The following is a 26622-nucleotide window of genomic DNA, read 5'->3' as shown; positions in this document are numbered from 1 at the left end:
GGGGGGTGGCGATAAGTGAGGTAGTGTGGCACAGAGCGGTAAGTATATATCCGTAGATTGAAGTCTGTGCCTTCCCAGATAAAGCTCAAGGCAACAAGGCCCGAGATTGGGCAGGAAGACAAGTGAGGTAGATAAGACGAGGAAAGGGGGACAGGGGCAATCACGAAGCGGTATCGACGGTGACATGAAAATGACATGAGGTAACAGATAGATTGAGATACGAGGGGAATCAGCAAGTAACCGTTGGACAGAGAGTCTTCTGACAGTAGCTCGAATCAAAGGAAAGGGCTCATGATCATAATATCAAAGCAGAGGCGGCAATTCTGGCTAGGAGGACATACCGAATTGGAGAATTGAGACGTTTAGGGGCACGGACAGATGGAAAGACAAAGCAAACGTTATGAGTAGTGGTTGGTGCTCCAGAAAGAAGCTATACTTGCAAGAAGGTTCATGGAATCAATCAGGAATTGGCGATGGGAAATGTAACTTGTTTTTGCAGTTGATCTACAAAGTAGCTCAAAGCAGATAAAATATACCAAGTTGTGTTTAACAAAAAAAAAAAAAAAAATAGTTGTGAATCAATCCCAGGGTCGGGAGAAAGAAGGGAAACGGGTTAACTTGTCAGACGGTGGCCTCTTCATTTAAACGTCATCACTTGCAGCAGCCCGGAATTCGTTTGGGAAGAAGCCGCTGGCATGTCAGTGATCAGCTTGGGAGCTGGACCGTATGTGGGCCTCCACAGTGGGCTCGATGGGGCGAGCACATTCTCTCGTGACTTGCATGGAGACATCATCGAGCTTAACAGCCTACACATAATTAACACCACCTGCCGAACCTAGTCCTAGACTCGCAAGGTTGCGGGTTATTTCCACTCAAGAGCGCAAAAATTTTCATGTTACTGCTAAACTACCTTGCCTCGCTTGTCTCGTCTGCGGGATTTGGTCTTGGGTTGAGCCCAACATTTTGAGGTTCCAGCCTACAATGGTGGCCTAGCCAAATGGATTGAAATGGGGGCAAGATAATTGGGTCACATCGCGATTCGGACGGTAGACGGTCTAGCACAGCAGACAAATACGGTGTACTCTAATGTACTCGTTAGTATTTGCTCAAAAGTTTGACTACGTGCCGTGGGTACCAACCGGGGTCAGGTCATATACATCGTCGACTTCGTAGTTGGCCATTCGGTAACCTTTCTGGTCCTAGTCATGATAACCCGGGTCTGGACAGGACTGGGCTGGCCGGCAACTTTCACGCTCAGGGCCCTCTGGAAAAGTGTCTACAAGCAGGACAACAGCTGCAGAAGTTTGTTTTGGGACTACCTTAAGCTCAAACATGCTTCGCGACACCAAACCAAAACATGGCTACCTGGGCTATCAAAGAATCAAGCACCAAAGGGCGGCAACTTACCGCCTGCCCACGTTGAGTCATTTTGGTAATCCTTTCGTGTTTCCTCGGGCTAGTTGCGAAGTACTGGATTTGTTTTGTGCTCTCCTGGTTTCCTTTTTTTTTTTTTTTTTTTTTTTTCATTGTTGATGTAAGGCCGCGTCACCAACGTTTTGCCGCCCAGCTATTTTTCGAGCTGAGACCATCGGACCAGAAACATCCAGATCTAACTGTCTATCACTGCATAGTGAGAGCCCGGTCAAGATTCATTCGTGGACAAAGAAAACAAGGACTTTAACAGGACATACATCACACAGTGAGCACTCTCAAACGGGCAGCTGTCTCGAAGCTCCTCAAGAGGATCCATGGGATGGTCAATCGGGAGGCGGGGAACATTGCAGCTTTCACCCGCCCGTCCAATCAACTGACAAACGGATGTAAGCTGTCGCTTGGCATGCAATTGAATCCGATACCCACTTTGATGTACCTGTAAATTGTGAATTCTCACACTATTTGAGGTATCTACTGTGGACATCCTAATCGTCTTGAGCCGAAACAATTTCCGCTTCAAATCTCCCACTCCCAATGACATGCAATTGTGTAAACTCGTTTAAAATAGCTGGAATCGGAAATCGAGTATACTTGAGATTTTTTTTAAATATTTAGAATGACCGATCCAAGGTTATGTAGGTTAGGTGGCCGCGCAACCTCCTGGTCTGGGTAAGGTGGTAGCCACGCTCGTTGCTAAGCGACAGACTTGGCTGACGGTCACCGCTGCTTTCAATCGACCACCCTCCCTTCACTTCCCCTTCCCTCTCACATGACCCTCTGTCTCTACTCCGCACGAACACCTTTTTTTTCTTCTCGAATGTTAGTTACTCTTAGCTGCCGATACCATGTGCGTGAGTATATTTCTGTCAGGTCCAATGGCATGTTAGCACACACTTTGGTATATTTCCGATGCACGAGGATGCACGAGGGCCTAAGCACAGGGTCTGAGCGGCATAGCTTCGCATACGCCACGAAATGTCGGGCGTCGCTTTGATATTCTTGCAGTCTGGGGTGTTGAAAGTAGGCTGAAAAGTATTATATTTGCAGTGGTATTAGTCAAGCTTCGGTTAATAACATCAAGGAGAACTTAAAAAGATCGTCAACGTCGAGACCAGGCACAGGAACCACCAGCTTTCATGTCAATGGCATATGCCGGTATCTGGCAAACTTGAATTATGTTCAAGTTTGGTGAGAATTTCAATATTCTGTCTATGGATATATACATACCTAGTCAAAGGAACCGACTACATTTATCCGCATGGCTAGAGATATAGTCCGTTTTCGCAGTGGTATTGACTGCTATACTTCTACGCGTAAAACATTCGTGGTAGCATTGTCGATCTCAGGCATCAAACCAAGTTCCCTCCAACGTCAGATTTTATTTATAATCTAGTCGTAGAAGTAGAACAATGGCATGTTCACAAGTTTCTGTCCATGATGCCAAAGAATCATGTAATTCAACTCCAGACTCCTAACGGCATTTGAAAGCCCGAGGTCCTACTGTTAACAACCCATACAATGACATAAGCCCTCGCAATCAATCTTCAGCTCGTTGAACCAGCGGCACCCTGCCGCTTTAAAAAAAAAAAAAAAGTGCCCGGCCGCCAGTATGACGACACCAGAACGGCACTGCTCATGAGTGTTCGCAAAACCCCGTCCCATCTCTCAAACAAAGCCCTTTTAGCACACGTATACAATCACCTGCCACCGATCAAAACAAGCACCCCCATGTGATGTGCAATGGAGATACTCAGCCCTCTCGGCTTATAAATAAACGAGAAAACAAAGGTTCCCACCGAATCTTGCCATGGCTCAAGGCCAACCACTCCTCCGGCATGAGATGCGTTCGCAAAGCAACCCTGCCATCTCGAATGGCACCATCGTCTCGCCAAAATCATACAATCATCTGCGCAACACCAGAGCCACCCAGAGTCTTGCTACCAACAAACGCTTGTCCCTTGACGCCGGCAAGAGCGTAGCAGATGGCAGTGAGCGTAAGGAACACGGCGGCGGCGATGAGCGACGATGCGCCTCCGAGGAGCGACAGCCACTGCACGACGCCCATGACTAGGTAGGCGGCCGCGCGCATGTAATTGGTCGAAACCTTGCGGATCGCATTGTCAAACGTGGATGAGGTAGGGCAGATGCGGAGCAGCAGCGGCACCTCGATAAAAAGTATGACGAAGGACGAGACTCTGATCATTTCATTGCATGGTTAATCAATAGCCACAACAAAAAGCGGCTTTGGTCCTGCATGCTCATCGACTCACAAGCAGATAACGCTGAAGATGATGATCAACAGTCTAAAGGTGAAGATGTTTGCGATGCCCAAAGCAAAGCAAAGAATCATGCTCAGAACTCCCAGCCTAGGTAATATTGAGGTATTTGTCAGCGACTCATGCCACAGTTGATGCGTTCATGACTTTGCGCATTGCACTGTAGTTCAGGAACGGAGCCAGAAAGTATATATAGTCCATATGCAAGACCGAGCTCGACGCTTGAAAATCGTGTGATCGCAAGAGCTTAAGACAGCTTTTGTGGAGAATATCGAGCTTTCGTCACTATTTGCTTACCATTGTCCGTAGATACCTGGATGTTGAAAAACCGCATGTTAGTAGCTTGATAGGCACCATCATGAGATTCCATCTCTCGCCCTGGGGACGCGCAGCGAGAAACGGGTGTCACGCACTGAAGTTACGGGTCGCGAATTCCTCCTTCAGCGTCATTTTGATCGATACAAAGCGATGTTATAAGCTCTGTTGGCTCTGAGAAGTAGTTGCAAAATTGCGGACCGAAATCCAGGAAAGCTGATGCTCAAAGGGATGTTGCTGGAGCTTCCCCAGAAGAGCTCTAATGCTGCCGTTGTAAACCGTCGAAAGATCTGCGCCGAGGCTGCACTGGTTCAGCGGCCGGATATTAGCAAGTCGAGATTTTCTCGAGGATGTAGGAAATCGAATGTTCGCAGGTTGTCGCTAAATTAAAGCAATGTCGTGAATTCGTGGTTGGTGTTCAGTCATGGGGGGGAAAAAAAAAAGCAGATGACGAAGCTTCGTGGTAAAGAGAGTTCGAAAAAAACACAACGTTTGCTGTCCTTATGTTCCATAGCGTACCTACGGAAAGAGGCCGGGGCTACGAATGGCTGGGGTTCTGGGGGATTGGTGGGTACCTTACCTTACCTGCTCGGCGCGCCGTTTCCAAACTGCGCCTCTTTGCAGCCGCGTGGTAGGCCTGTCAAACAAAAAAGCGACCAAGGCCAAGGCGCAATCAATCCGATGGAGCTTTACGACGTACGCGGCCCTTTGTTTTGCTTCGTCACTTCCCTTGGGAATGATTTACAGCTAGTAATCGGCCATCCATCTGCCTGATCTAAACCACTTGATAAGGCAAGTAAGCTACCTACCTTTTCTTTATTTCCTAGATTCGTCCATCTCTATCCCTCATGTTTGAAGAAAAGTTAAGGAATTTGTTTGTATTGGGCAAGCTTGCATCTGTCGGAAGCAGCATTCATTCCATGGCAACAGGCAGCCAAGGATTTAGAACTTGCAAGTTCCGAAAATCACCCAAGCTCAACCACCTCATATTCCATACTGTACTCCACAATGCGTTGGTTTGCTTTCATCCACAAAATACCTGCATGTCTGTAGTTAAAGTTTCTACTACATTCTGCAGGCGATATATGGCCTAGGTACCTATCTACTACCTATGAAGGCACACAAGTTCCACGCCCTCGTCACTGGGACCTCGATATACAACATAGATCTCAGCTTTGTGTGGCGAGTTTGCATGATATGACATTCTTGTACTTCGTCCAGCAGATCCAGTCAAATGGATCATGGTATTTCACTTTTTCACCAACTTGGCCAAGCCGGCAGCAAATAAATCGTCCTGGTGGTTGACTCATTGAATCGACTTGCTGGCGCGGCCCACTGGAGACAGGTTCCACCTCACGCAGGCAATCACCAATTAATTCATGGGTTCATTTCAGTCCCGCCGACCTCAAGTAGACTTATTCAGCCTGACACTAAATGAGATGAATGTTTATCTAGTTCTAAACGAGTGGCGCATAACCAACGCTACGCGAGACTTTGCACGGACTTATACCGTGTGTCTGGCCCATGTCCGCCCATTCCTTTGCCAAGCCTTAGAAGGAAAGAAAATGTACCACAATTATGTCTCTACTTGACGCATTGTATGCTCATACCAAAGCATATGAGTTGACATTCGCTGTTTAATGGGGAGGAATGGCTCAAAGGTCGCGACTTAGTTCCCGCTACGGTGTACCAACTACGAGTAACTGCCGGAATTCCAATATCTGGTGGAATACACAAACATTATCATCCCCCACTTCCACCCTTTGCGCCGAGTCTTCCTCCATTACTGTGGAATAGAAGCCTTTGGCAATCCGAGTGGACTTTTGAGGGTTGGAAGACAACTCAACCCAGGACCAGCTTGAAGATGTCGTTAAGTGCATACCACCTATCCTCAGCCTTGAGAAGCTGGAATACCTGGCTGAAGTTCATCGGCCGCTGCTCTTCGTCCACCTGCCATGGATTGTTAGCATGCAGTCTTTCGGCTATGACTGGAGATAACCCGGTATTATGGCCTCGTGAGCCAGAGAGTTATACTTACCAGCAGCTGGCCGGTGACCAAGATGATGATACCATCGTGAACCGTAGTCTGAACATCAAGTGTTGAGACCTGGTGCTTGACAACCTCGAAAGGCAGACCCTATACCGCAAACAAATCCAACCCGTCAGCTCTGCTCTTGCGCACCCCAAGAATCCATTTTGAATTATTTCACCTACCGATAGCTTCTCTGCGATGGCGGTCTTGCCTCGGTGCTCGGTCGATTCGAAGGTCAGGACGGATTGATCAGTCTATAAATCATGCCCCTCAATGTTAGCATTTCTCTGTTCCCTTCTATCCCACCCAACTATAAAAAGGGAACGGGCGCGTACGTAGACCAGGTTCGACCATGCGGCGCGCGCTTCCCTTCCCTTGTCAAACTCGCTATAGTAGAACTGGACGAATTCCGCTGGTGACCATCGTGGATTCGGTTAGTCGGTGCGCTGTGGCAAGCATATCGACGTCGTAAGGGGGGAATTTTCCTCCTCCTCCTCCTTTGTCGACTTGTGTGTGGATTTAATCGCTTGCGGTCACCTACTCGCAACAGCCTGAGGAGCTGTGAATGATAGAAAGAAAAACCTTTGTTAGTGATGCATTGGCACACAAACCCCGACCCAGCGTCATGCATGCGCCGGGGGGCTCCAAGACTGGGCGGGGAGGAGAATCTATATGTGCTCGAAGTGAAGACTTACTCGTCATCTTGACAGTTTCGAAGCTGAGTCTGTGTTAAAAAAAACAAAAAGATTAGAGCAAAGCAGGTTGGGTCTGTGGAGGCGATTGTTTTCCCGTAGGCTAAAATTCCTCAGTTTTGGGTTGTTTGACGTCCAAGATGTTGTTGATCGAAGGTGCTCGATTTGGCGTATCGAGGGGTTGGCCCAACCTGATGGTGGGGTCATCCGCGCAAGTTTACGTCGCATTGGTCGCACGGTAGGACAGACACTCAAGGTACCTAGCAACGGCGGGTCATCAGGCAGAGCTTTTAGTCCACAGGAGATGTAGAGTGGGACTGCGGATTATGTAAGGAAGCCCAAAGCACCAGATAAAGGTTTCCACGGGCATTGAAGAAATTTTTCTGGCTTTCTTTGACATTCACCCGACAAGCAAGATGGATGGGCGATTGCTCGCCTTGTCTCCGGCGCTACACGATTGTGCTTTCAATCAATGGTATGTATAGATGATTTTCTTTTTACGTCTTCTTCTTTCTCCTCTTGTATCTCTTGACATGATGACACTTCTTCTATCCATTAAGAACGGCCAACTGAATCTTCATGTTGACTCAACCAAACTATCAAGCTCAACAGTCTGATCACATCATTGATATATCCCATTTACTGTTTCAATCCCGATACATTGTTAAATATTGTCACTGGCTAACATTTGGAAAACAGATTGATTCGTGTATGGTGAACAGAAGTCAGATTGTAGGTTACGGGGTCTCTGGCTCCGTCAGCCGGGCCGGTCGTCTCGCTGTCATCTGAGCTTTGTATCTGTAGAAAACATTATGTATGGTCAAAACAAAGATAATTCACAGTATCATCCCATCTCAAAGAGTGCAAATAATAATGGCATTACATCAGACGTTTTGATGTTGCCGTACAGACTACTTTACTCCCGCAGGCGGGTGTGGTGTTGTCTAAACCTACAAGAATGGAGGAGAACTATGATAATTCTACGTTCCCAGATACGTCCACAGTCGTAAATGTGAACCGGTAAAGTCTCTTTGCGTCTAGAGGTATGAAGATGAATAAGATTCTCCCTGACAGCATCAAAGCCAATGTATCCCTACCCAAAAACCCATGTGAAAGCACTTGACCGCCAAGTCGTCTCGCCTGGGCTCAAGTAGCTGCTCACACCAGACTTTTGAGTACTGGCTCGGGGGTTCCAAGTGCGTTAGTCCATGTACAACCGTGTGCCATTCCACGTGACGTCTTTCATATCCTTCTCGACCGGCGCATACCCGAAACGGGCTGCGATAGATATCCTGCAGTGAGATGTCGCCATGTGACTTGTGCGACAAGGCAATATGCATTCGGACCCGGTCTTATCCTGGGATCATAGAGCAGCAAGTGCTGCTTGTCTTTCTGATTCAGACCCTTGTGAGTGTTGAAATAATGAAGAGGAAAACGACCTTCAAAGCTCCTCCTCTTCGTCTTCCTGCTTCATAGCTGACGGTTGTAGACCTGAACTGGCTTGAGGAGTCTGTCCGGCTTGAACTTGGGCAAGTATGCTCCCCAGACCTGCAGCTTGAGATAGCTTCTCGGCATCAGGCCCGCTGAGGGCTCGTTGCTTCTTGAGTGGACTACCCACGATCGCATCATCCAGGATATTCTTGTTGTTCAAGGCGCCGCCAAACGTGGCGCTGGTGGATGGAACGGGCGACAAGCTCTCGAGTAAGGACTTATTGTCTGGGGTGTTCGACTGGCTAGCTGGTTGCTGGTTTTCAGTCTTGGCTGAGTTGGCAGCGGCACTATCTGGGTCTGCGGATCGCGCCCTTTTGAGCTGTTGAAACCGTCAGCAGCAAATCGCCAATGCTAGCTAGTCCGTGGAGTAGATCGCAACTTACGTGAATCCTTTCGACACCGTCTGCAAGCTCCCCCGAAAACTTGGCTTCGTCAGGGTTGAGGGTGGCTCCCGTTTGGATAACGTCCTTTTCGTCCATATCCTCCATTTTGGTTGCAATCAGGTCGTCATCCGCGTCGCTGTCGGAATCTGCTGCCATGGCAGCAGTTCCGGTGCTGGGACTACCAGCAATGGACTTCTTGCGGGATTTTCTTCGCCTCGCCGTCTCCGCATCGTTATCACGGAAAGCGGAAAAGCCTACTGTGCCACCAGTCTTGAGGGGTCCCAGTTTGGGGAGCTCGATTTGGGCAGATCTCCGCTTGACGGCGCTGGAAGGAGTTGCTTGCGTCTTGGATGACGGGAGAACGCCCATCTTTTCCAGTTGCCCTAGTAGGCATCAAAATGGGTTACAAGTCAGCGGGTAAGAGGGCATAACCGTTGCAATAGAGATTATGTTCTCGTGACACTTACGTTTTCCACGGTAGAAAAAGGTAAAAGTAGCATATGGTTTGTCAGGACCATCAATGCCGGTAACCGTCTGGGTGCTGATAGTCTTGGGGTCAAGCGTTTTAGGCTTGGCAAAGCTGGTTGTGTGTTCGACATCCGCCCCGACCCCTGTGCCGTTCTGGTTCCCACCCGCCCCATCATCGTCGTCATCGTCATGAGCATCGAACTGCGGAGAGTACTCGCCCTTCTTGATTTCACCAGACGCCAGCACGCGGAACATAGCCACCTTGATCTGGCCTGCGGCCTCGGGTATTTCATCATCTGATTCAGCCGACGAGTTATCCGAGTCTGAGTCCATAGGCGACGTGCTGCGTATTCCTCCGTTTTCGGCCGCGGCCGCCGCCTTTTCTTGGCGACGTTGTCGCCTCTCGTACTTGTGCTTGCGCTTCTCGAGCTTATCAGCGGCATCGTGGCCCTTCAAATCGAGACCGTTGAGCCACCTCTCAAGAGCGACCTCACGAAACAGAAATTCTCTCTCCGCGAGGCCACCGCCCTCGGATTCTGGCACCTGCACCCAGCGACTGTTAACCCAGGTTTCCTCACCTGGCCTCAAGAGAGTCGCCACCTCTTCTTTGGCTCGCCCATCGAAGTAGATATAAGCAGCTATCGTTTCGTTCTCAGACGATGTGAGCGGTATGTACGGGCTAACACTGCCATTCTGACCGGGGGCGCCGACTATACGTGGCTTCGGGTAGGGATCATCGGCTGTCGGTGGTGGGGTCGAATACGGGATCTGGAGGCCTTTGGTGAGGAGCGTTATGGATATGGCGAATTTGGCTGGCTCTTGAGCGCCTGTCTCCGGGTTCAAAGTCGGCTCGGGCACTGGAATATACGACGTGACCCTCGAGGCCCGAGATTGCTTCACGATGCCATGCTCTGGGATCGGACCATTTGCGTGAATGCTAACCGCGATACCCTTGAAGCAGGGCATGGTGGCTAGCGAGGACAGAAGGACGCTTCACAAAGATTGATTGTTCGTTGAAAGTATGGTATTGCGGGGTTGTTTGTGTCGCACAGTCCACAGTTCTCGCCAACGCCAGTTTGGGTTGACTACCGGAGCAGCGAAGCGAACGACACTGGAATAAGACGGAGAAATCGGTCGTGCCCACTGCAAATCTGTAGATCCTCGTCCGAAATGCTTGTCGATTTCTGGTCGTTGAGACGTGAATCAGTCAGACTTTTATCGGCTTCGCCCCGACCTATCCAAAAAGTTGCCCTCGTTCGCAGAAAAACGGCGGAAGATAGTAGAAAGCTCTGCAGCGTAGCGGGCAGTTTTTCTTCTCAGCCGCGACGGAAACCTGTTGATTCCGTCACTTCCGGTACGGTGAGGGATTGACAGCTACCTCTGGCGCGGGCGAGCAACAGTACCACCGTTCAAAGGAAACAGAGAGGTCGGGGTCTCGCCTGCATGTACGTTGAAAAATACAGCCGAACAGGTGGTGGTAGACAGTCATTCAAGACCTAGGCGGCGTGTACAGGCTCGTGTGGAGAATAGAAGTAGGATCCGCCGCCCCAACCAAGAAGAGAGGGGTCGACCACAGGCGACTCGACTCGAGGCGTGCAAATTGCTGCAGTAATTTGGTTACAGGGTCTGCAAAGAGGGTTTGTTGCACATCAAGAGTGCCCCGGTAGATACAGCTTGGTCTGCAAGAAGTTACAAATTCAGTCAGGTTCGTTGACGACCATGAAGAGGATAGCCAAAGGCGCAAAACAAGTATGTAGTGTGATATGATATGTTCGATGCTGAGCTCGGACCAACGGCGGGAGACAATCAGTCAATGAGCTAGCTCGACGACGAATTGTGTTGTGTTGAGGCTGACTTTCATGGGCCCGCTGGAGAGGGTCGGATCGAATCGCGGGTGGTACTGTACTTAACCGTGCGCGAGCGGCGTGCGTGGTAGGTGCCGCCCAATTCCTGGATAAATCAGGAGGTAACGATCCGGTACAATGCGATGGACCGAACAACAATGGATGCTTACAGCCTTGTCATTTTGCCAGCCAAGGTACCTGTTGGTCCCCCTAAGCTACCTAGGTAACGTAGGCAAATTTTTATTTTATTTTGCGAAACTATGAAATATAGTACTTCGTTGCTTGAGTTGGTCCGTAAACTGGGCGCCTGTCCGATTGGATCTTTCTCGTTAACTGTCTCTCATATGTTACAGTAGTCTGGTGGGTGAGTGCGGCTGCTGAACCAGAGACGCTGGGAACAACCCTGGCAGGCCTAGTCTTTCCCAGGCGCTGACCGCTACATTGCTTGCCGTTTAGTACGGCGCGGACAGGGGTTTGTTCTGCCCTTGCAGCAGGGCAGGACCGTATAACAAATTCATGGACACACAAGACTCTCCCGCTGCATTCAGGCTTGCCAGGCAAATGGACATAAATTCTAATCACTATCGCAAATTCAGGCGCGAGTGGGTGTCGTGGGGCAAATGACCGACATTTCATGTATCGTTGTCCATGGCTGGCTCACCGCAACTGCCAAAGTAAAACTGCAAGTGGAAGGCTTGGGACAGCAAAAGAGGGCTTGGAGCGATAACAGGGCATGTCTGCTGCTTTCTTGGAAACTTGAATTGAGATGCAGCCCCCAAGTATACCACGTTAGCGGCAGTCAATTCTTCGTCCCCTTTGGCAGTTCTCTTGCAAGGCAGTGACAGACCCTAGAAACGATGCTGATTTTTTTTTTTTTGTTCCTTTTACTTCTCCCAAATCCCATTCATCAAGTAGGATGCGTTTAGTATCACAGAATTAAAAGTTAATTCTTCATCCGCCATGATTCGTACAGCTTCCCAAACACCAGCCTGCCTGCAAAATATTTGATCGGCCTCTTTTTTACTCCCATCAACGACATCCTAATTTGCAATCATCTGATGCTCTTCTGAGAAGACCTTCGGCGAAGCTTGTGTTCGCTCTCAGCCTCTCCCTCATACCCCGAAGCTCCCGCGCCAGGCTCCATATTCCACCGCTCTTGCATTTTTTCATAATCGTCTTTGCCCTGTGCATCCGGAGATCTCAGGTCTGTGCTCATGTTCGCCTTGGAGCTGCCTGATCGATAACTAGGCGGAGGACCCTTGGAAATTTGTGTTCCTGGCGTCCCCGGTGAGACCGGACTGCTGATCTCATCGTCTTCGAATTCCTTCTTGGTAGGTCCATCAACGTAGTACTTGTCATCTTCTTCGGGAGGCTCGTTCTTGATGGTTGCCGGGGTGAGCTCGGCCGTGACAGGCTGCCGATGTGTGAAGAACATGCCCATGACGAGCCAGGCCATGAGCATGAAAAGGACAGAGCAGACCCAGAAAAGGGTCGTGAATACTACGAAGGATGCGATCCAGTGCCGGTACATGAGCCACCTCAGACCGCTCAACTGTGCTGCAAAAGTGACGCTGGCCGCATAGGTACGCAGCGGCGCTTCGGTGCCCGAGTCCATCTGTACGAGAAGCGCCGTTGGAAAGTAATCCTTCCCCATGCCGAACACAACACTCTCTGCCAGTGGGATAACCAGTACGGTCGTCTCAGAGGACGAGCTCAGTAAGTAGTACCCCAGGAAGACCACCCGCGACGCTATCGATATTATTGGGGAGGTGTATGGCAGGAGGGCTGGCCGTGCCTCCGAGTAAATGACTTTTGGTGAATCGAGAAAGACTTCAGGTCGTATCTGTGACTGCCGGATCTCGGACTTGGAGAGTGATGCGAGATGCAGCGAGATCATGAAGTTGCCGCGCTCCAGATTTGCCGGCGAATGTGGCACCGTTAGGGACACGGTGATGTCGTATTCCTGAGAATCCTTGATATTTCTATCATGAAGGGAAGCGACCGCGAATGGCTTCTCCATACGACTGATGTACACAAGTCACCTGCCTGTCAGCGGAGGGGACACGAGGCGTGTGCTGTATCCTAGTGCGCATCCCAGGCGGTGCATTCACTTACCCGTACTGCAAGTGCAGCGGAATGGTTGTGATCTGGTCAGGGAGATAATTGCGGTAAAACAATATGTACGCGAGGCTTGACAGACAGAGCAGGATTATGGAGCCAGAGAACAGGAAGACGGTTTGCACCATGGTTCGCTGGGCCGTCTTGGAGGTTGCGATGCGGTAGCCATCTTTGACGTACTCCTGTGGTTGGGATGCATTAGTATTGAATAATGCTGTTTTGAACCAATTCAGCTGGTCTGGTGAAGCCCAAGGCAAACTTGCCATGATGAAGATTTACCGCGAGTTCCCGCTCGGCCGTCCCTCCAAGTTCCAGGCGCGTCGGTAAGGGGAGAAAGGGAGACTGTTTTTATTTAGCGTCTCGACGCCAGAAGCAACTGAGGCGTGCCTACGATAGATCGATGGACCTGGCTGGGATGAAGGTTTAATCGCTGACGTCGACAGGGCCAGGGTTTGTTCGCTATAGCGTGCTTGCTTCCTTTTAGTCTGGGCACCCCAAACTGTGGATTCTGCTTGTTGAGTTTAGGTATAGCCCAACCAGTAAACAAGTCCCATTGCATTGCAGTGGCTTGCAGGGATCGAAGCTTCCTCATTTGGGTTGCACACAGCAATTGTGAGCACACGCACATTGCGGCACTCCTGGGGACAAATTTGTTCAGCTGCTTTACAAAACCCATCACAATTGTGTCTAAATCCTTGCATTTTGATGAAGCAGGAGCATGGACGTGTAAAATTCTCGATTAATTCAATAGGGTCTATAATATAATCTTCTGCTTTATGAATTACAGGCGGTCTGAGTTGGCTAGGTTGGGAGACCATTCAACAGCTGGTACCTTGGCGCTAATGAAAGACTTGCGCCACCTGTCAATGCCGCAACAAAGGTATATAGTGTTGACAGGTCTGCGAAACAAGCAAAAGAAGAAGCAGGCACGTGAGGGAAGCAGGAGAGAAATTGACATTCTAAACCGAACAAACAAAATTAATTGAAAAAAAAGACAACAAAATTGCAAGGCTCAGGACACACAGGTCGACCCAGCTACATATACTCGAAGATTGTATAACGAATCTGTCTGAAAACAGAGATAAGAAGAAAAAAAAACCCTTTACGTTGTGGAATGGATTTACTGACACGCTGTAGTAATAAAAGACGACGAACAAAACCCAATGGGTTAGGCACTTGAAACATTTAAACCCCTTCCCCACCAACAGTAACAACAAAAGCGAAATATGCAGATACCTCATAGAAACAAAGTTCATGCCTCGTGAACGACGTCAGTTCCTTTCTCATACACACGATGACAGTAGAATAACCGCCAGCCGCTTGCGTCTAGCAGACTTGGAGATAATTGCTGGGGACCAAGCCGACTTGTCCATCGCCGCCGTGCACCTCGGCCTCCCACCAACCATCGTCCTGGTGCCTCAGCACCGCAAGGACGTCACCTTTAGCAAAACCAAGCTCCTCCGGAATCGCAGCTTGATACATGTAAGAAGCCCGAGCTGTAATTTTACAAGTTAGATCGTTTTCTTGAACTTGGCCAAACAAGGTATGCCGAATATACGACTAAGGAGTGTGCTGTTCAACTTACCAAAATGCAAAATCGGACGCCCGTCTCTGGTATACTGGCGGCTTGTGTCCGCAACGCTCTTGCTTCTCGTTCTCTGTACAGGGCCTGCGCCCTCATATAGATTCAAACCTCGAGACCCCGTAGCAGTACCAGGGCGCCCGTTCCTACCTCGTTGCGACCCTCCGTACTGCGACCCTCCATACTGCGACCCTCCATACCCATCGTCTGGAACTGGGGCCAACTGCACCGACATGTCGGCTTGCTGTACATGACTACTGTTCGGCCTTGAAGAGTACTCGCCCCTGAACGGCGCGGGCGACGCTGAACGAGCCATATCGGCGCGTGGGGAGTTCTGTCGCTGATAATAGCCCTGGTCGGACCCCCGATGCTGCTGCGTCCTGCTTGGAGTGTATGAGCCAGTCCTCTGATGTTGCTGACGTTCACTAGCTGCATATGGATTGGGCGAGGCTGACCGGTAGCTTCGCTGCTGTTCAGGAATGGTTGACGGGCGTGGCGAAGTACTACGCGTAGGAGCAGGAGAAGCTGTACGCGGCATTTGAGCAGGGGAGGCCGTACGAGCGTTGTGAGCAGGGGAGGCCGTACGTGGCATATCGGCCCCGCGGGTCCCAGGTCGCGAGGGGGATGCATATGCCCCTGATGAGGACTGGGGCGGCGGCTGATTGAACATGCTGCGTGTTTGGGTGACAAACTTCTGAGATGTCTCCTTCATGGCTCTCGAGGTCACTGCTGCGGCGGGGACCCCCAATCTCTGCACTTGCTGGTCATACGACGGCGGCGGTGTGCCTCTCATGCCTGACGAGACCGCATCGTTGGCCCTCGCGTTCGCAACAGAGCGAGATGCTGGTGGCTGGGTGCCGGGAGCCGGAGTGGCAATGCCGTGGTAGCGATCTGCTGACATGCGCACTGAAGATACCTTGCCCACGCCGCCCGTGACCCCCTTTAGTTCAGCGAGTGCCAGCGCAATAGGATCATCCTCTGCTACCGGAGTGGCTGCAGCCTCCTTCTGCTGCCTGCTTGGTGTAGACACAGCGAAAACATTTTGTCCAACGTTGAGGGCAAGGCTGGCGTTGGCGTCAATGGGATCAGGGCTTGGGGACCTTGGATTTGAGGCCATTGGAGGCTCGGTCGCACCTCCACCATATGTGGAATGGCTGCGAGATGCAGGGGATTGGGAGGAATGCCAGGTGTTTCTGAAAGAAGCCGGTTGTTGGACCTCCTTGTTGCTCTTCCGGCGGAAAGGACTATGATGTTGGAAAAAGCCGCTCTTCTTCTTCATCTCGCCCCTATCTGAAGCTGGTGGCTCTTGTTTCACGGGTGAGGTTTTCCCACTCGGAGGCTCTATGCTAGACATGGAGGTGGGGCTGGAATAGTCACTGTGGCCATCGCCGTCCCGGCTCGAGGGACGCACAGAACTGACCTGTGAGCCCATGTGTGAACCTATCTGCGATCCCAGCTGCGAGTCTACCTGCGATCCCAGATCAGAGCCACCTGGCTTTGTCCGGCAGAGCATTGTCATACCATCCATGGGATAAGGATCGTGCGGCACTGGTGCAAACTCGTTGGGATCGTACTTCTGCTCAGGTGGCGGCTGGTGCTTGATTTGCCTGGCATGTCTTTCGGCTGGCGCCGGCGCAAACTCGTTGGGGTCGTACTTCTGCTCAGGTGGCGGCTGGTGCTTGATTTGCCTGGCATGTCTCTCGACTGGCGCCGGCGCAAACTCGTTGGGGTCGTACTTCTGCTCAGGTGGCGGCTGGTGCTTGATTTGCCTGGTCTGTCTCTCAATCGGTGTCGACACAGGTTGTGGTACCTTCTGAGGAATCTTCTGAGGTGTCAGGGTCTGTTCTCGACTCGTCGATGTTGGTGGATCCTTGTGTGCCAGCTCCCGTGCGAGGGCACTGTTGGGGTCATGATGCGATTCAAAAGTGGATGGCTGTGGCGACGAGGAGCGGTAGGCCGGGTTGATGCTCCTGGGAAACTGGGCCACCGAGTAATTTTCATCGTCTGATGCTTCCGACTGAGAATCAACGTCGCCTCGACAGAAGTTGATGTACTTGGGCGGGGCCGGAATCTCCTGGCCAGTTCCGCGCTCGCCGATAAAGGTCAGGATATCCTTCTCCACATCAAGCTTCTCAAGAGATAGCCTTATTTTCTCGCATGAAGCATCGTCGCTGACGCAAACGGTGGATGCAATGTTGGCAAAGGTCCATAGACTGCTCTTGGTGAAGTCGAGGCGCTCCTCCTCCAGATCTTGAAATTTGTCTGCTGCTCCCTTCCACTCCCGGTTCCAGCGGGCTGTGGTGTCCTCGAGAGCTTTGACTGCATTTTCGTACTCGGTGTTGGTAGTCGCTAGGCTAATCTGAGTCTTCTCCAACTTGGCTTTGTTTTTCCGCTCCTCCTGGCCCATCACCATGTGTCCCTGTGCAAGATAGCCTTTGATCTTCAGGCATTCCTGCTCGTATCGATCACGAGTCTGTCGCGGAGAATTGTTGTCAGTCACGGTTGCTTTGCTACTGGCGGCTATCCTAGCCTTTGTTCTGTGCGTACCTTGTTTACGTGCTGTGTCTGCTGTATTTTCAGCTTCAGGAGCTTCTCGATGCCATTCTGCACAATCTTTCGTCGCTCCTTCATTGCTCCAGCAAAAGCAGCCAATGGCTCCTCCAGCTCGCTCCTCATTTGGGCGGCATTGCTCTGGTGTTGCTTCCCCATAGACTCGAGCTCTCCTCGTACCGTATCGAGCGAGTTCTTTAGACTGCCCATTTCTTGCGATCCCAACGGTTTCCGACACAAAGAAAGAAGCTTTCTTGAGTATTCTTCCTCTATCGAGGCACGGGCTATAAGGAAACCAATTAACTGTCAATGATGGCTCTGTTTGGTGCGCATGGTAGCCGTAACGGACGCCTTACCATTGTAGAACGATCGTAGCTCATCGCATGTTTGTTTGGCGCCATGCATACGCTCAAGAAGTGGTCCAACACCTGCGTCTTCTTTGCCCCAAAAATTGTTGGCAACTAATCACAGTTTCCTGTCAGCGGAACTTCTGCCCCTCTACTAGGAACAAACCGAATGGACGAAAGACGCACAAGACAAGGCCACAGTTGGCCCATCATTCGTTGCTGCCGGCATAATACCAGCAGCCCAAGTCAGGGGCGAGAGACTAGAATTTGTTACTGGCGGCGATGGTCGCGGGGGCTCAGTTAATACTCCGTCGTCTGCGGAAGAATGCTAGGTTGCCCGGTAAAAACAACCCCCTCTTCTGGAGGAGTTTCCGCTGTGGTGGTCGAGAATAATGTTTTAAGAATGCTGGTAAGATTATTATTGTTTGAACCTACGGGATTTGTGGTAGTTTGGACTGCGGGCTCATTAATGCGTAAGACAATGAGCAAAGTCAAGATGCAGTGGGTAGAGCCTTTGAGCTCTGGAGTAATGAAGTAAACCACCCAGTGGCTTTGGGAGCTTCAGGCTGGCGTGTTGACCGGGCAACGACCGCGCTTCGGCGTGCACGACAGGGGCCCTCTTCCGTTGCCTCCACCAGCCGCCCTCCCACATCAACCGACCGACCTGTTTTTTTTTTTTTTTTTTTGTCAAAGCAGTCTGTAGCTAGTGTAATTCCGTAGTAACACCCTTAAATCGACCTGGGACACAAAGGAAACCCAGCAGTCACTCTTTGTTTCACCTTGCTTGTTTTCTCGTGCTGAACACCATTGTATTGTCCAAGCCATTGTTGCGACTGAAGGCCAAGACAATTCTCTTGTAATTATACCTTAACAGAAAGATCTGTATCTAAACTGTCAGTCAGGCATACACGGTATCGCTTACTCTGGCTTGTCATGGCTAGCGTAGCTAAAAGTCTCCGGACTCTTCATTGGGGGCTGATTTAATAGATGCTGTGTGGAGAAATCGCACTTACCACGCCCCCAGCAACCAAGGCTCGCTCGCTCCATCAGGCAATGATAACGAGATCAAATATTCGGAGGGTTAGGGTATGCAAAATGTGAACCAGCGGCCCACTCAACCCTTGGTCGGACTAAGCTCAGTCAATCGGCACGGACCACCGTACCGGGCAAGGCTTTCGAATGGACGAGTGACAATTTGGCATTCCGTTCTTGCGCCGTGGGAAAAAGGTTATTAGCATCGTCCAACTCCAAAAGCTGCCCACCGTGAACCAACACCACCAGCAGCTACCCAATCACACGCACATGCGCCGACGCCTATTCGAATCATCAATCTTTGCTACTGCGGTCAAGTTGATCGGCTTCTGGATTTCACTTCGCTGAGTCGCCCTGGCGGATCTGATATCTCGACACGTCACAAACCTTCGTCATTGCCTTACCTGCCTCCGTTAGGTCGCCCAACCTTTCCCCTCCCAGTCAGCCCACTCATTCGATGCTTTGAGTCGATCACGCCAGGCCGTTCGTCTACTTTCAAGTTGAAGCATAGTATCTCTTACCTTTGAAAGGCTGCTTTCGACGCCCGTCGCCAGGTGCAGCGCCGACCCGCAAGCTGTCCTTCGTCCATGCGGCCCAGGCTACCGTAGCGCAGCTCGGCAGTCATCTTGCTACCTCACCTCACCAGCAAGGGGCTCTATCGTGTAGGGGATAGACGCTCCAACTTCTGCCGACCTACACCCACAACCAGATCCTCATGGGCCCCCCGCCGCCCAGGACAGGAACGTTCTCGCCGAATAATCCCCAGGCGCTGCAGACCGGCAGCAGCCACTCGCCCCATCCCTCGCTGACAGGCGGTCTCAGTGCTGGTGCAAGCCCAAGTACCAGTAGCCCCACTGGGACCAGCGTTAGCAAGATCAGTATAGCTCAAGTATATCTACTCTTGAGCACGATTAAAGAGGACAAGGACGATCCCACCAAGTGGGACCTGCACACGGAGCAGTTGAGAAAGGTGAGTTTGATTGGGCTGATGCTATGCTGTATTGAGTTTCTTGCTCCAACAACGAGATAAGCACTCGGTTACAAACTCACACCATGCTAACCATCACCGCGCGCTTGATCTGCAGCTCATCGATGACAACGGCATGGAAGTATTTACTCGATATTTCGCCCGTCTGGTAGCAGGCAATGCTTCCCAAATCTTTCCGGGCATTTCCCGGCCGGGCAGCAATGCCGGCAATATCCACATTCTCGCGGGAGAGATGCGCAAAATAGCACATGAACCAGAACAGGCTCGCAAGATTGCCGAATCCATTGAGCAAGGGACGGAAGATATCTTTCGGGACTTTGATCTATCAACGTTCATGGAGCACTTCAAGTTAGATCCTCTGGAAAAGACCATTCTCGCGCTTGCGTTCAAGCTTGGTACTCGTTCCGACCTCAGGACCAAGGGTGAGTACCGATGCTGGATACTGCTGCTGCGTTTTTCGCGCCGCTCTGGAGCTCTGCTAACCCAACCCGATCAGCCGACGCGATTCTGTCGACAAACTATCCAACCTTTCTCAACATTCTCTCAAGACCTGCCGGGGAACATGCTGATTTATCACCGTCATTTATCTCGCTGATTATCGATCGATTCATTCAGGAGCACCCGCCAACCTTCACAACCCAAGCCAAGTCCGAACTGGTTCTGAAAGTTGGCGCAAGATTCGCACAGGCTGACCAAACATCCCCACCTGAGGTCATGGCTGCACTTGATCTCCTTCGTCTCCTTGGCGACAAGTCTGCCAACGCTTTAACGATGTACATCAAGAAGACTGGTTCAGAGTTTACGCGCGATCCTGATGCATGCGCCAAATATCTGCAGAACAGGCCGTCCAATGCGCCTCTCGGTGAAGAGCTGGTGGCCAACGCCTTAATGTACACAACCATCAGCCAGACACCCAAACTGAACCCGGCTGTTCTCGTTAGGGCTTTGAGACAGGTTGTTGGATCTACCTTCAGATGGCAGGCCGTTGTATCGTGCTTCGATCACTGCGACTCGCGCGTGTCCTCCGAGCAGTTTCTCCGACTTTTCAATGCTCTGGTTCCCGTGGCCCAGGAGGATAGTTCCTTTGATATACAACAACTTTGGGGTGGGAACTGGGAGAATACTGAGGCGCAGTTGTCGTTTATCTGTGCGCTCACTTCTCTCGGACCGGAGCAGCTAGATATTACCAGCGTCCCAGTTGTTCAAACTACTTTGACCCTCGATGCCTATTCGCAATCTGCACCAGCTGTTCGCGAAAGGGCTTCAGTAGCGGTCAAGCATCCTCTGGTCTCGATGGCCGCCATACTAGCAATCTTCCATGTGGCCCTCAAGTCGACGCCTGCCTCCGATACGCCCGAGGCAAAGCGTCTCTTTCAGCAAGTGGTCGTGCCCAACCTCGATATCTTCGTTGTGTCCGCCTTTAACGTACCCAAGCCCTGGCCCGGGGTGACGGACGAGACCCTCACTACACTTTTCGACAATTTCCTTTACGAGAGGTCTCCTTGGTACGATTTTGTGCTGGACAGTCTGTGGAGGAAGGACAGTGCGTGGGTCAGGCAACGACTCGTCGACGCCCACGCTCTGCGTCCCCATGAACTGCCATATATCTTCAAACACGCCGTGAACCACCGTTGGATTGACCAGCTCGTATCAATGACCACTGGATTCGGTCTCGACCTGGCCGCCATGGCGCACGCTGAAGGGCGCGTCGACTTTGCTGAGTTGGCTAGGAATTCGGGTGAACGGCAACAAGACCTGGCGCGGTATCTGCTTCAGTTTTTGGCGATCAAGGCTGAGCAGGAGCTCAAATTCCAGAGGCAACCCGACGGAAACGTCCCCATCAGGACGACAACTCCCTTGCGAGTCAAAACAGTCTATGTTTTGCTAAGCATGCTGTCGGATTTTTTGCCCAAGCATCAGCCTATACCGGAGCTGATCAGAGTTCAAAGGACGTGTATCACTGTCTACCCGCGGTTGATCAACTACGGAGGCGATTTCGACGATATTATCGATGCCAATGGCAGGGAGGGTAATGCTCTTCCTCCTGCTGCCAATGCCAAGATGGAGCTGCACTACAAGAAGATGTACAGCGATGAAGTCGAGGTTCGAGAAATCGTTCAAGTCTTGGAGAATTACAAACGTTCCCGGGACCCTCTGGACCAAGACATCTTTGCATGTATGATACATGGCTTGTTCGATGAGTACATCCACTTTGCCGGGTACCCCTTGGAGGCTCTCGCCACAACCGCAGTCTTGTTCGGCGGCATAATCGCGCAGAAACTCATTGCCGACATACCACTCGAGGTTGGACTTGGCATGATCCTACAGGCCGTTCAGGAAAACACACCCAACGAGGCGATGTACAAATTCGGGCTGCAGGCTTTGATGCAGCTTTTCGGCAGGCTGAAGGAGTGGCCAGGCTTCTGCGCACAGCTACTACAGGTTCCGGGCCTGCAGGGCACCGAAGCTTGGAAGAAGGCCGAGGATGTCATCCGCAACCAGGAGGAGTCAATGGCAAATACTCGCAATGGTGGTGATGCATTGACTAACGGCAATGCTGAGGATGGCGGCGACAATGAGCACCATCCGCCTCCATTCACTGCCATTAACGTTGATCGACGCCCGGCCGACGCAGGTTTCGAAGACCCCGACGATGACACTCAAGGCAAGATTCAGTTTGTGCTCAACAACATCACGGAAAATACACTTCAGGCCATGTTCAAGGAATTGGCAGAGATGTTAGACCGGGGACACAAGCAGTGGTTTGCGAGCCATCTGGTTGAGGAAAGAGCCAAGATGCAACCCAACTACCATGATGTCTACTTGAAACTGGTAGAACAGTTTGGGGATAAGTCTCTGTGGGCTGAAGTACTCAGAGAGACTTATATCAGTGTCTCCCGCATACTCAACGCAGAGTCTACCGCGCACAACTCTACTGAGCGGATGCATCTGAAGAACCTCGGCGGGTGGCTAGGATTACTGACTTTGGCTAGAGACAAGCCAATCAAGCATAAGAACATTGCCTTCAAACAACTGCTCATGGAGGCTCACGACACCAAGAGACTCCTTGTAGTTATTCCCTTCGTCTGCAAGGTCCTCATTCAAGGCAAGAAGTCCACCGTCTTCCAAAAGCAAAACCCTTGGTTGATGGACATTATACATCTCCTCATCGAGCTCTACCATAATGCCGAGTTAAAGCTCAACCTGAAGTTTGAGATCGAGGTACTTTGCAAAGGACTGGAGCTTGACCACAAGAGCATCGAACCCTCTGGCGAGCTACTTAACCGCGTCATGGCCGAGGATGCGGTTGATCTTCTGCCTGCCGACACACTTGAGCCGTTCGAGAACCTCTCCCTCAATGGCTTGGCACCAGGTGTTGGGAGCGGCCTTTCGCCGCATGCAGTTGCTCCGTCAATCCCAGATCTCACTCCATTCCTCCAGATTCCTCCAGTCAACGAGATGGTGGTGAGCCACGAGAGAATGACTCAGATTACGAACCAAGCAATCACCAAGGCACTCAGCGACATAATAGGCCCTGTTGTCGACAGGTCCGTCACGATTGCCGCCATCTCTACTCAGCAAATGATCCACAAAGACTTTGGCACCGAGCCAGACGAGAACCGTGTTCGCACGTCTGCCATCAACATGGTCAAGGCAACTGCTGGGAGCTTGGCCCTGGTTACGTCCCGGGAGCCTCTCCGCGTCAACATTGGAAACTATATGCGAAGCCTTTCTAGCGATCTCCCTCAGGGGCTCCCCGAGGGCAACATCCACATGGCCGTGAACATGAACTTGGATCTCGCCTCGCGAGAGATTGAGAAAGCAGCAGAGGAGCGTGCTGTGCCCGAGATCGAGGAAATGCTCGAACTGGAGCTGGAAGCAAGGAGGAGACATCGTGCCACAAGGCCTAACGAGCCTTATGTCGACGCTGGACTGAGCAGGTGGGCTTGGACCATACCAAACCCTTACAAACTGTCGCCCAACATGTCTGGCCTGAACCCAGAGCAGATGGCCATCTACGAGAATTTTGCTCGGCAGCAGCCCCGTACCACAGCAGCATCTGCGCCACCGGCCCATGCGCCCTCGCAGTCTGATGCTTCAAGGTCTCTGGCGAACGAGGTTCTCCAAGACCAGTACAACTCGGTGCCTACGCTACCGACTCCTGCAGAGACACCTGCAATCCCCCCCATGGGATCACAGCAGATTGGTCCGTACTCATCACAGCAGCATTCGTCCAACATGATCAATGGCAGGCAGCACGGCCTCAACCTCGACGCTCGCACACTTGCCGAGAGGGTCCAGAAGTTCCTTTTGGAGCTGCAAAGGGTGGCCATGGATGCCGAAGAGGAGCATTTTTCAGAGCTTCCTCGACCTCATCAGATCCTGGATATCGTGGATGCCTTGGTCCAGCTCCTTATCAAGGCTCAGCAAGCCTCTGAGGACTTGAGCGTATACGCTGCCGAATTGATTTCACAGAGCCTTTTTAGCAACCCGGTGGAGAAGAGCTTGGTTACTGAAACATTTGTGCATGTGCTCAACACTTTGCGGAAAATCGCGTCGCCGGCTCTCAACCTGAGAGTCACCAACTTCTTCCAGCAGCAAACCGGAGAGCATCTGCGTAACCTGACACTCATCTCTAGCTTGATGAACACAGACCTTTTGAACTGGCGCCATGTCGACAATGCTATGGCCGCAGCCATCAAGGAGAGGAAGAGCGGCTCTATCGAGTTCTTGGAAAAGGTCATGGACCTCACAGTGTTCAATGACACGCCCGTACTTCTTTTTGTCGAATTTGTACACAGTCTCGATGAGGCCTGGGCCTGGATCCAGGAGGACAGCGAGCTTGCTGAAGGCAAGAGCCTGCAGGCCAAGGTTCTCGCGCCTGCCAATGAACCTCGTGCAGGACTGAGTGATGACGAGCTCGCTTCTCTTCGCCAAGATCAGATGGAATATGTTTTTGAAGAATGGGTGCGACTCTTCACAAACCCTTGGGCATCCGAGAAGTTCGGCTTCATCTTTGTCCAACAGATGTACGGCAGGGGTGTCATCTTGTCCAAGGACGACATCGCGACTTTCACCCGCATAGCCATGGATAAATCGGTCGACATCTGCGAGCTCAATGCCCATGCCGGCGGTAGCGTCTCGGATGGATACCTGGGCGTCGACTCCCTGAGCAGACTAGTCAGCACTCTCATGAAGCTGCCTGTGGAGAATCCTTCGAGCGGCCAGGTGTCCCGATTGGCAGTACTAGAATGCGCCTTGTCGGTGTCTGTCCTGCTCGCAAATCACCATCACATGACCCGTGGTGAGCTTTTCAACCAGAGGGTGTTCTTCCGTTTCTTTTCGGTATTGCTCCACGAGATTGGCGCCATGGAAAATGTGCTTTCCGAGGAGGAGCGTCACGACATCACCTTGCTCTTTGCCAAGCGCCTGGATGACCTTGGGCCCTCCGTGATGCCTGGATTCGTATATGCTTGGGTTTCGCTTCTGCAGCACAAGGAATTCCTCCCCTTCATCTTCAAGATTCCTGGAAATGCGGGGTGGCCCTTGTTTACGAGGCTGTTGACGCAGCTGCTTAGCTTCATTGGCGAGCAGCTCAAAGCTCTCAACGTCTCCAACTTGGCTAAGGATCTCTACAGGGGAACCCTCAAGTTCATGCTCGTCCTTCAACATGACTTCCCCGACTATCTGGCAGCCAACTACATAGAGATCTGTCGCAGCATTCCTTCCCACTGCACCCAACTTACCAACATGGTACTCGTTGCAACCCCAAACACGCACTCCAAGATGCCCGATCCTCTCCATTCTGGCGTCCAGGTTGACAGAATTGATGAATCGCGGGAGCCGCCGGTCACCATGGAGGATCCGACTGAGTTCTTGCGCCAGGCTGGGCTTCAGGGAGTTCTTGACCAGTGTCTTCAGTCTGGACCATCAGAGGATGCTATTGCACACATCACGCATGCCATCAATCGTCCGGAGACCAGGTATACCATCTATGGCAACGTCCCACTGTCGGTCAACCTCGCTGTCATCGAGGCTGTGGTGGCTTACCTCGGGTTACATGCGGTGGTTAGAGTGCAGAAGGGAGGACAGCCATTCCTGTCCAAGGCATCGGATATCTCGACGCTCTCGATCCTCGTACATGAACTTTCGCCTGAGGGTCGCTACTTTGTCCTCAGCAGCGTGGTCCACCGCTTGCGGTACGCCAACGCACATACCACATTCTTTAGTCAGGCCCTGCTCGAGATCTTTGGTACCGACATGGCGGATGCAGAAGAGACTGAGATTAGGCAGCAGATCTGTCGCATTCTGCTGGAGCGTCTCGTGGGATTCTTCCCCCAGCCTTGGGGCCTGCTTGTGACTGTCGCCGAACTTATCAAGAATGACAAGTACCAATTCTTCGAGCTCCCTTTCATCAAGTCATCTCCTGACGTAAGTTTTCTTGTTCAACCCTCAGGTTGCTTCTAGCATGATGTTTGTTCTAAGTGACCGTGTTCTAACGCGGCGTTATTTGGACAGGTTGCCGAACGCTTTGTCACCATTTTGGCATCGCGCAGAGATTTTGCCATGTGAACTCGAGGCAAAAATAACTGGCCAACTCGGCCTCGCAGCTCCATTCTGACTTCTTTGAGGGTACAAACCACAACCGTTATGGCTTGCCGTGACCTTTGATGGTCACGTATGTAAGCGCTTCACACAAATGCGTCTGAGTGGTCTCCAGATAAAAAAAAAAAAAAGAAGAAAAAGCGGTCATGAGATGGCAGTGGCCTCTTGGTATTTATTTATTTATTATTCTCATTCTTTTTCTCGGGAAAATGACGAGCGACAAAGGCCTGGGTGACGAGACACGCTTCCTTATTCTTGTTCATCGGGTTACGATACTTGAGCAACGAAACGCTCTCTTTACCATACCTACGCAAGCGCGATATATGCTGTGTGTTGATAAGGGCAGGGATTGGTCATGGGTAGGGCGGAGAAGCGCATTTGCAATAAAAAAATAAGGGACATGATTCCGTTTTTATTTTTTTATTTGTTTTTTTTTTTTTTCAATCATTTGATTACAGCTTAGC

The 26622-nt window shown here is 51.2% G+C and overlaps 6 protein-coding genes across 6 annotated transcripts; 1 reads left to right on the top strand and 5 right to left on the bottom strand.

Annotated features, from left to right (window-relative positions):
* Positions 1-3328: 3328 nt before the first annotated feature.
* On the bottom strand, positions 3329-4160 carry PpBr36_07071 (uncharacterized protein; the record flags this gene model as incomplete). Its single annotated transcript, XM_029894209.1, has 4 exons — positions 3329-3629; positions 3705-3800; positions 4008-4023; positions 4124-4160. The coding sequence occupies 4 exons, from the start codon at positions 4158-4160 to the stop codon at positions 3329-3331; spliced, it is 450 nt and encodes a 149-aa protein (XP_029748082.1).
* Positions 4161-5867: 1707 nt separating this feature from the next.
* PpBr36_07070 (uncharacterized protein) lies at positions 5868-6780 on the bottom strand (the record flags this gene model as incomplete). The annotated part of the gene is made up of 6 exons (XM_029894208.1): positions 6753-6780; positions 6599-6616; positions 6393-6469; positions 6240-6311; positions 6064-6162; positions 5868-5975 (listed from the first exon to the last, which is right to left on the bottom strand). Exons 1-6 carry the CDS (start codon positions 6757-6759, stop codon positions 5868-5870), a joined length of 381 nt encoding a protein of 126 aa, XP_029748081.1. The 5' UTR covers positions 6760-6780.
* Positions 6781-8190: 1410 nt separating this feature from the next.
* PpBr36_07069 (uncharacterized protein) lies at positions 8191-10057 on the bottom strand (the record flags this gene model as incomplete). Its single annotated transcript, XM_029894207.1, has 3 exons — positions 8191-8559; positions 8624-9006; positions 9091-10057. The coding sequence occupies 3 exons, from the start codon at positions 10055-10057 to the stop codon at positions 8191-8193; spliced, it is 1719 nt and encodes a 572-aa protein (XP_029748691.1).
* A 1929-nt stretch (positions 10058-11986) lies between these two features.
* On the bottom strand, positions 11987-13319 carry PpBr36_07068 (uncharacterized protein; the record flags this gene model as incomplete). Its single annotated transcript, XM_029894206.1, has 2 exons — positions 11987-12959; positions 13051-13319. The coding sequence occupies 2 exons, from the start codon at positions 13317-13319 to the stop codon at positions 11987-11989; spliced, it is 1242 nt and encodes a 413-aa protein (XP_029748692.1).
* Positions 13320-14379: 1060 nt separating this feature from the next.
* On the bottom strand, positions 14380-17395 carry PpBr36_07067 (uncharacterized protein; the record flags this gene model as incomplete). Its single annotated transcript, XM_029894205.1, has 3 exons — positions 14380-14549; positions 14639-17108; positions 17183-17395. The coding sequence occupies 3 exons, from the start codon at positions 17393-17395 to the stop codon at positions 14380-14382; spliced, it is 2853 nt and encodes a 950-aa protein (XP_029748699.1).
* A 1842-nt stretch (positions 17396-19237) lies between these two features.
* PpBr36_07066 (uncharacterized protein) lies at positions 19238-26125 on the top strand (the record flags this gene model as incomplete). The annotated part of the gene is made up of 4 exons (XM_029894204.1): positions 19238-19534; positions 19650-19974; positions 20049-25984; positions 26072-26125. Coding segments are annotated over 4 exons (6612 nt in total), but the record flags the coding sequence as incomplete, so codon positions are not given.
* Positions 26126-26622: the final 497 nt, after the last annotated feature.

This window comes from Pyricularia pennisetigena, chromosome 1 (genome assembly GCF_004337985.1).
Source record: "Pyricularia pennisetigena strain Br36 chromosome 1, whole genome shotgun sequence".
In the NCBI taxonomy this organism is placed as follows: Eukaryota; Fungi; Ascomycota; class Sordariomycetes; order Magnaporthales; family Pyriculariaceae; genus Pyricularia; species Pyricularia pennisetigena.
This window is presented reverse-complemented; position numbering and strand designations above follow the sequence as displayed.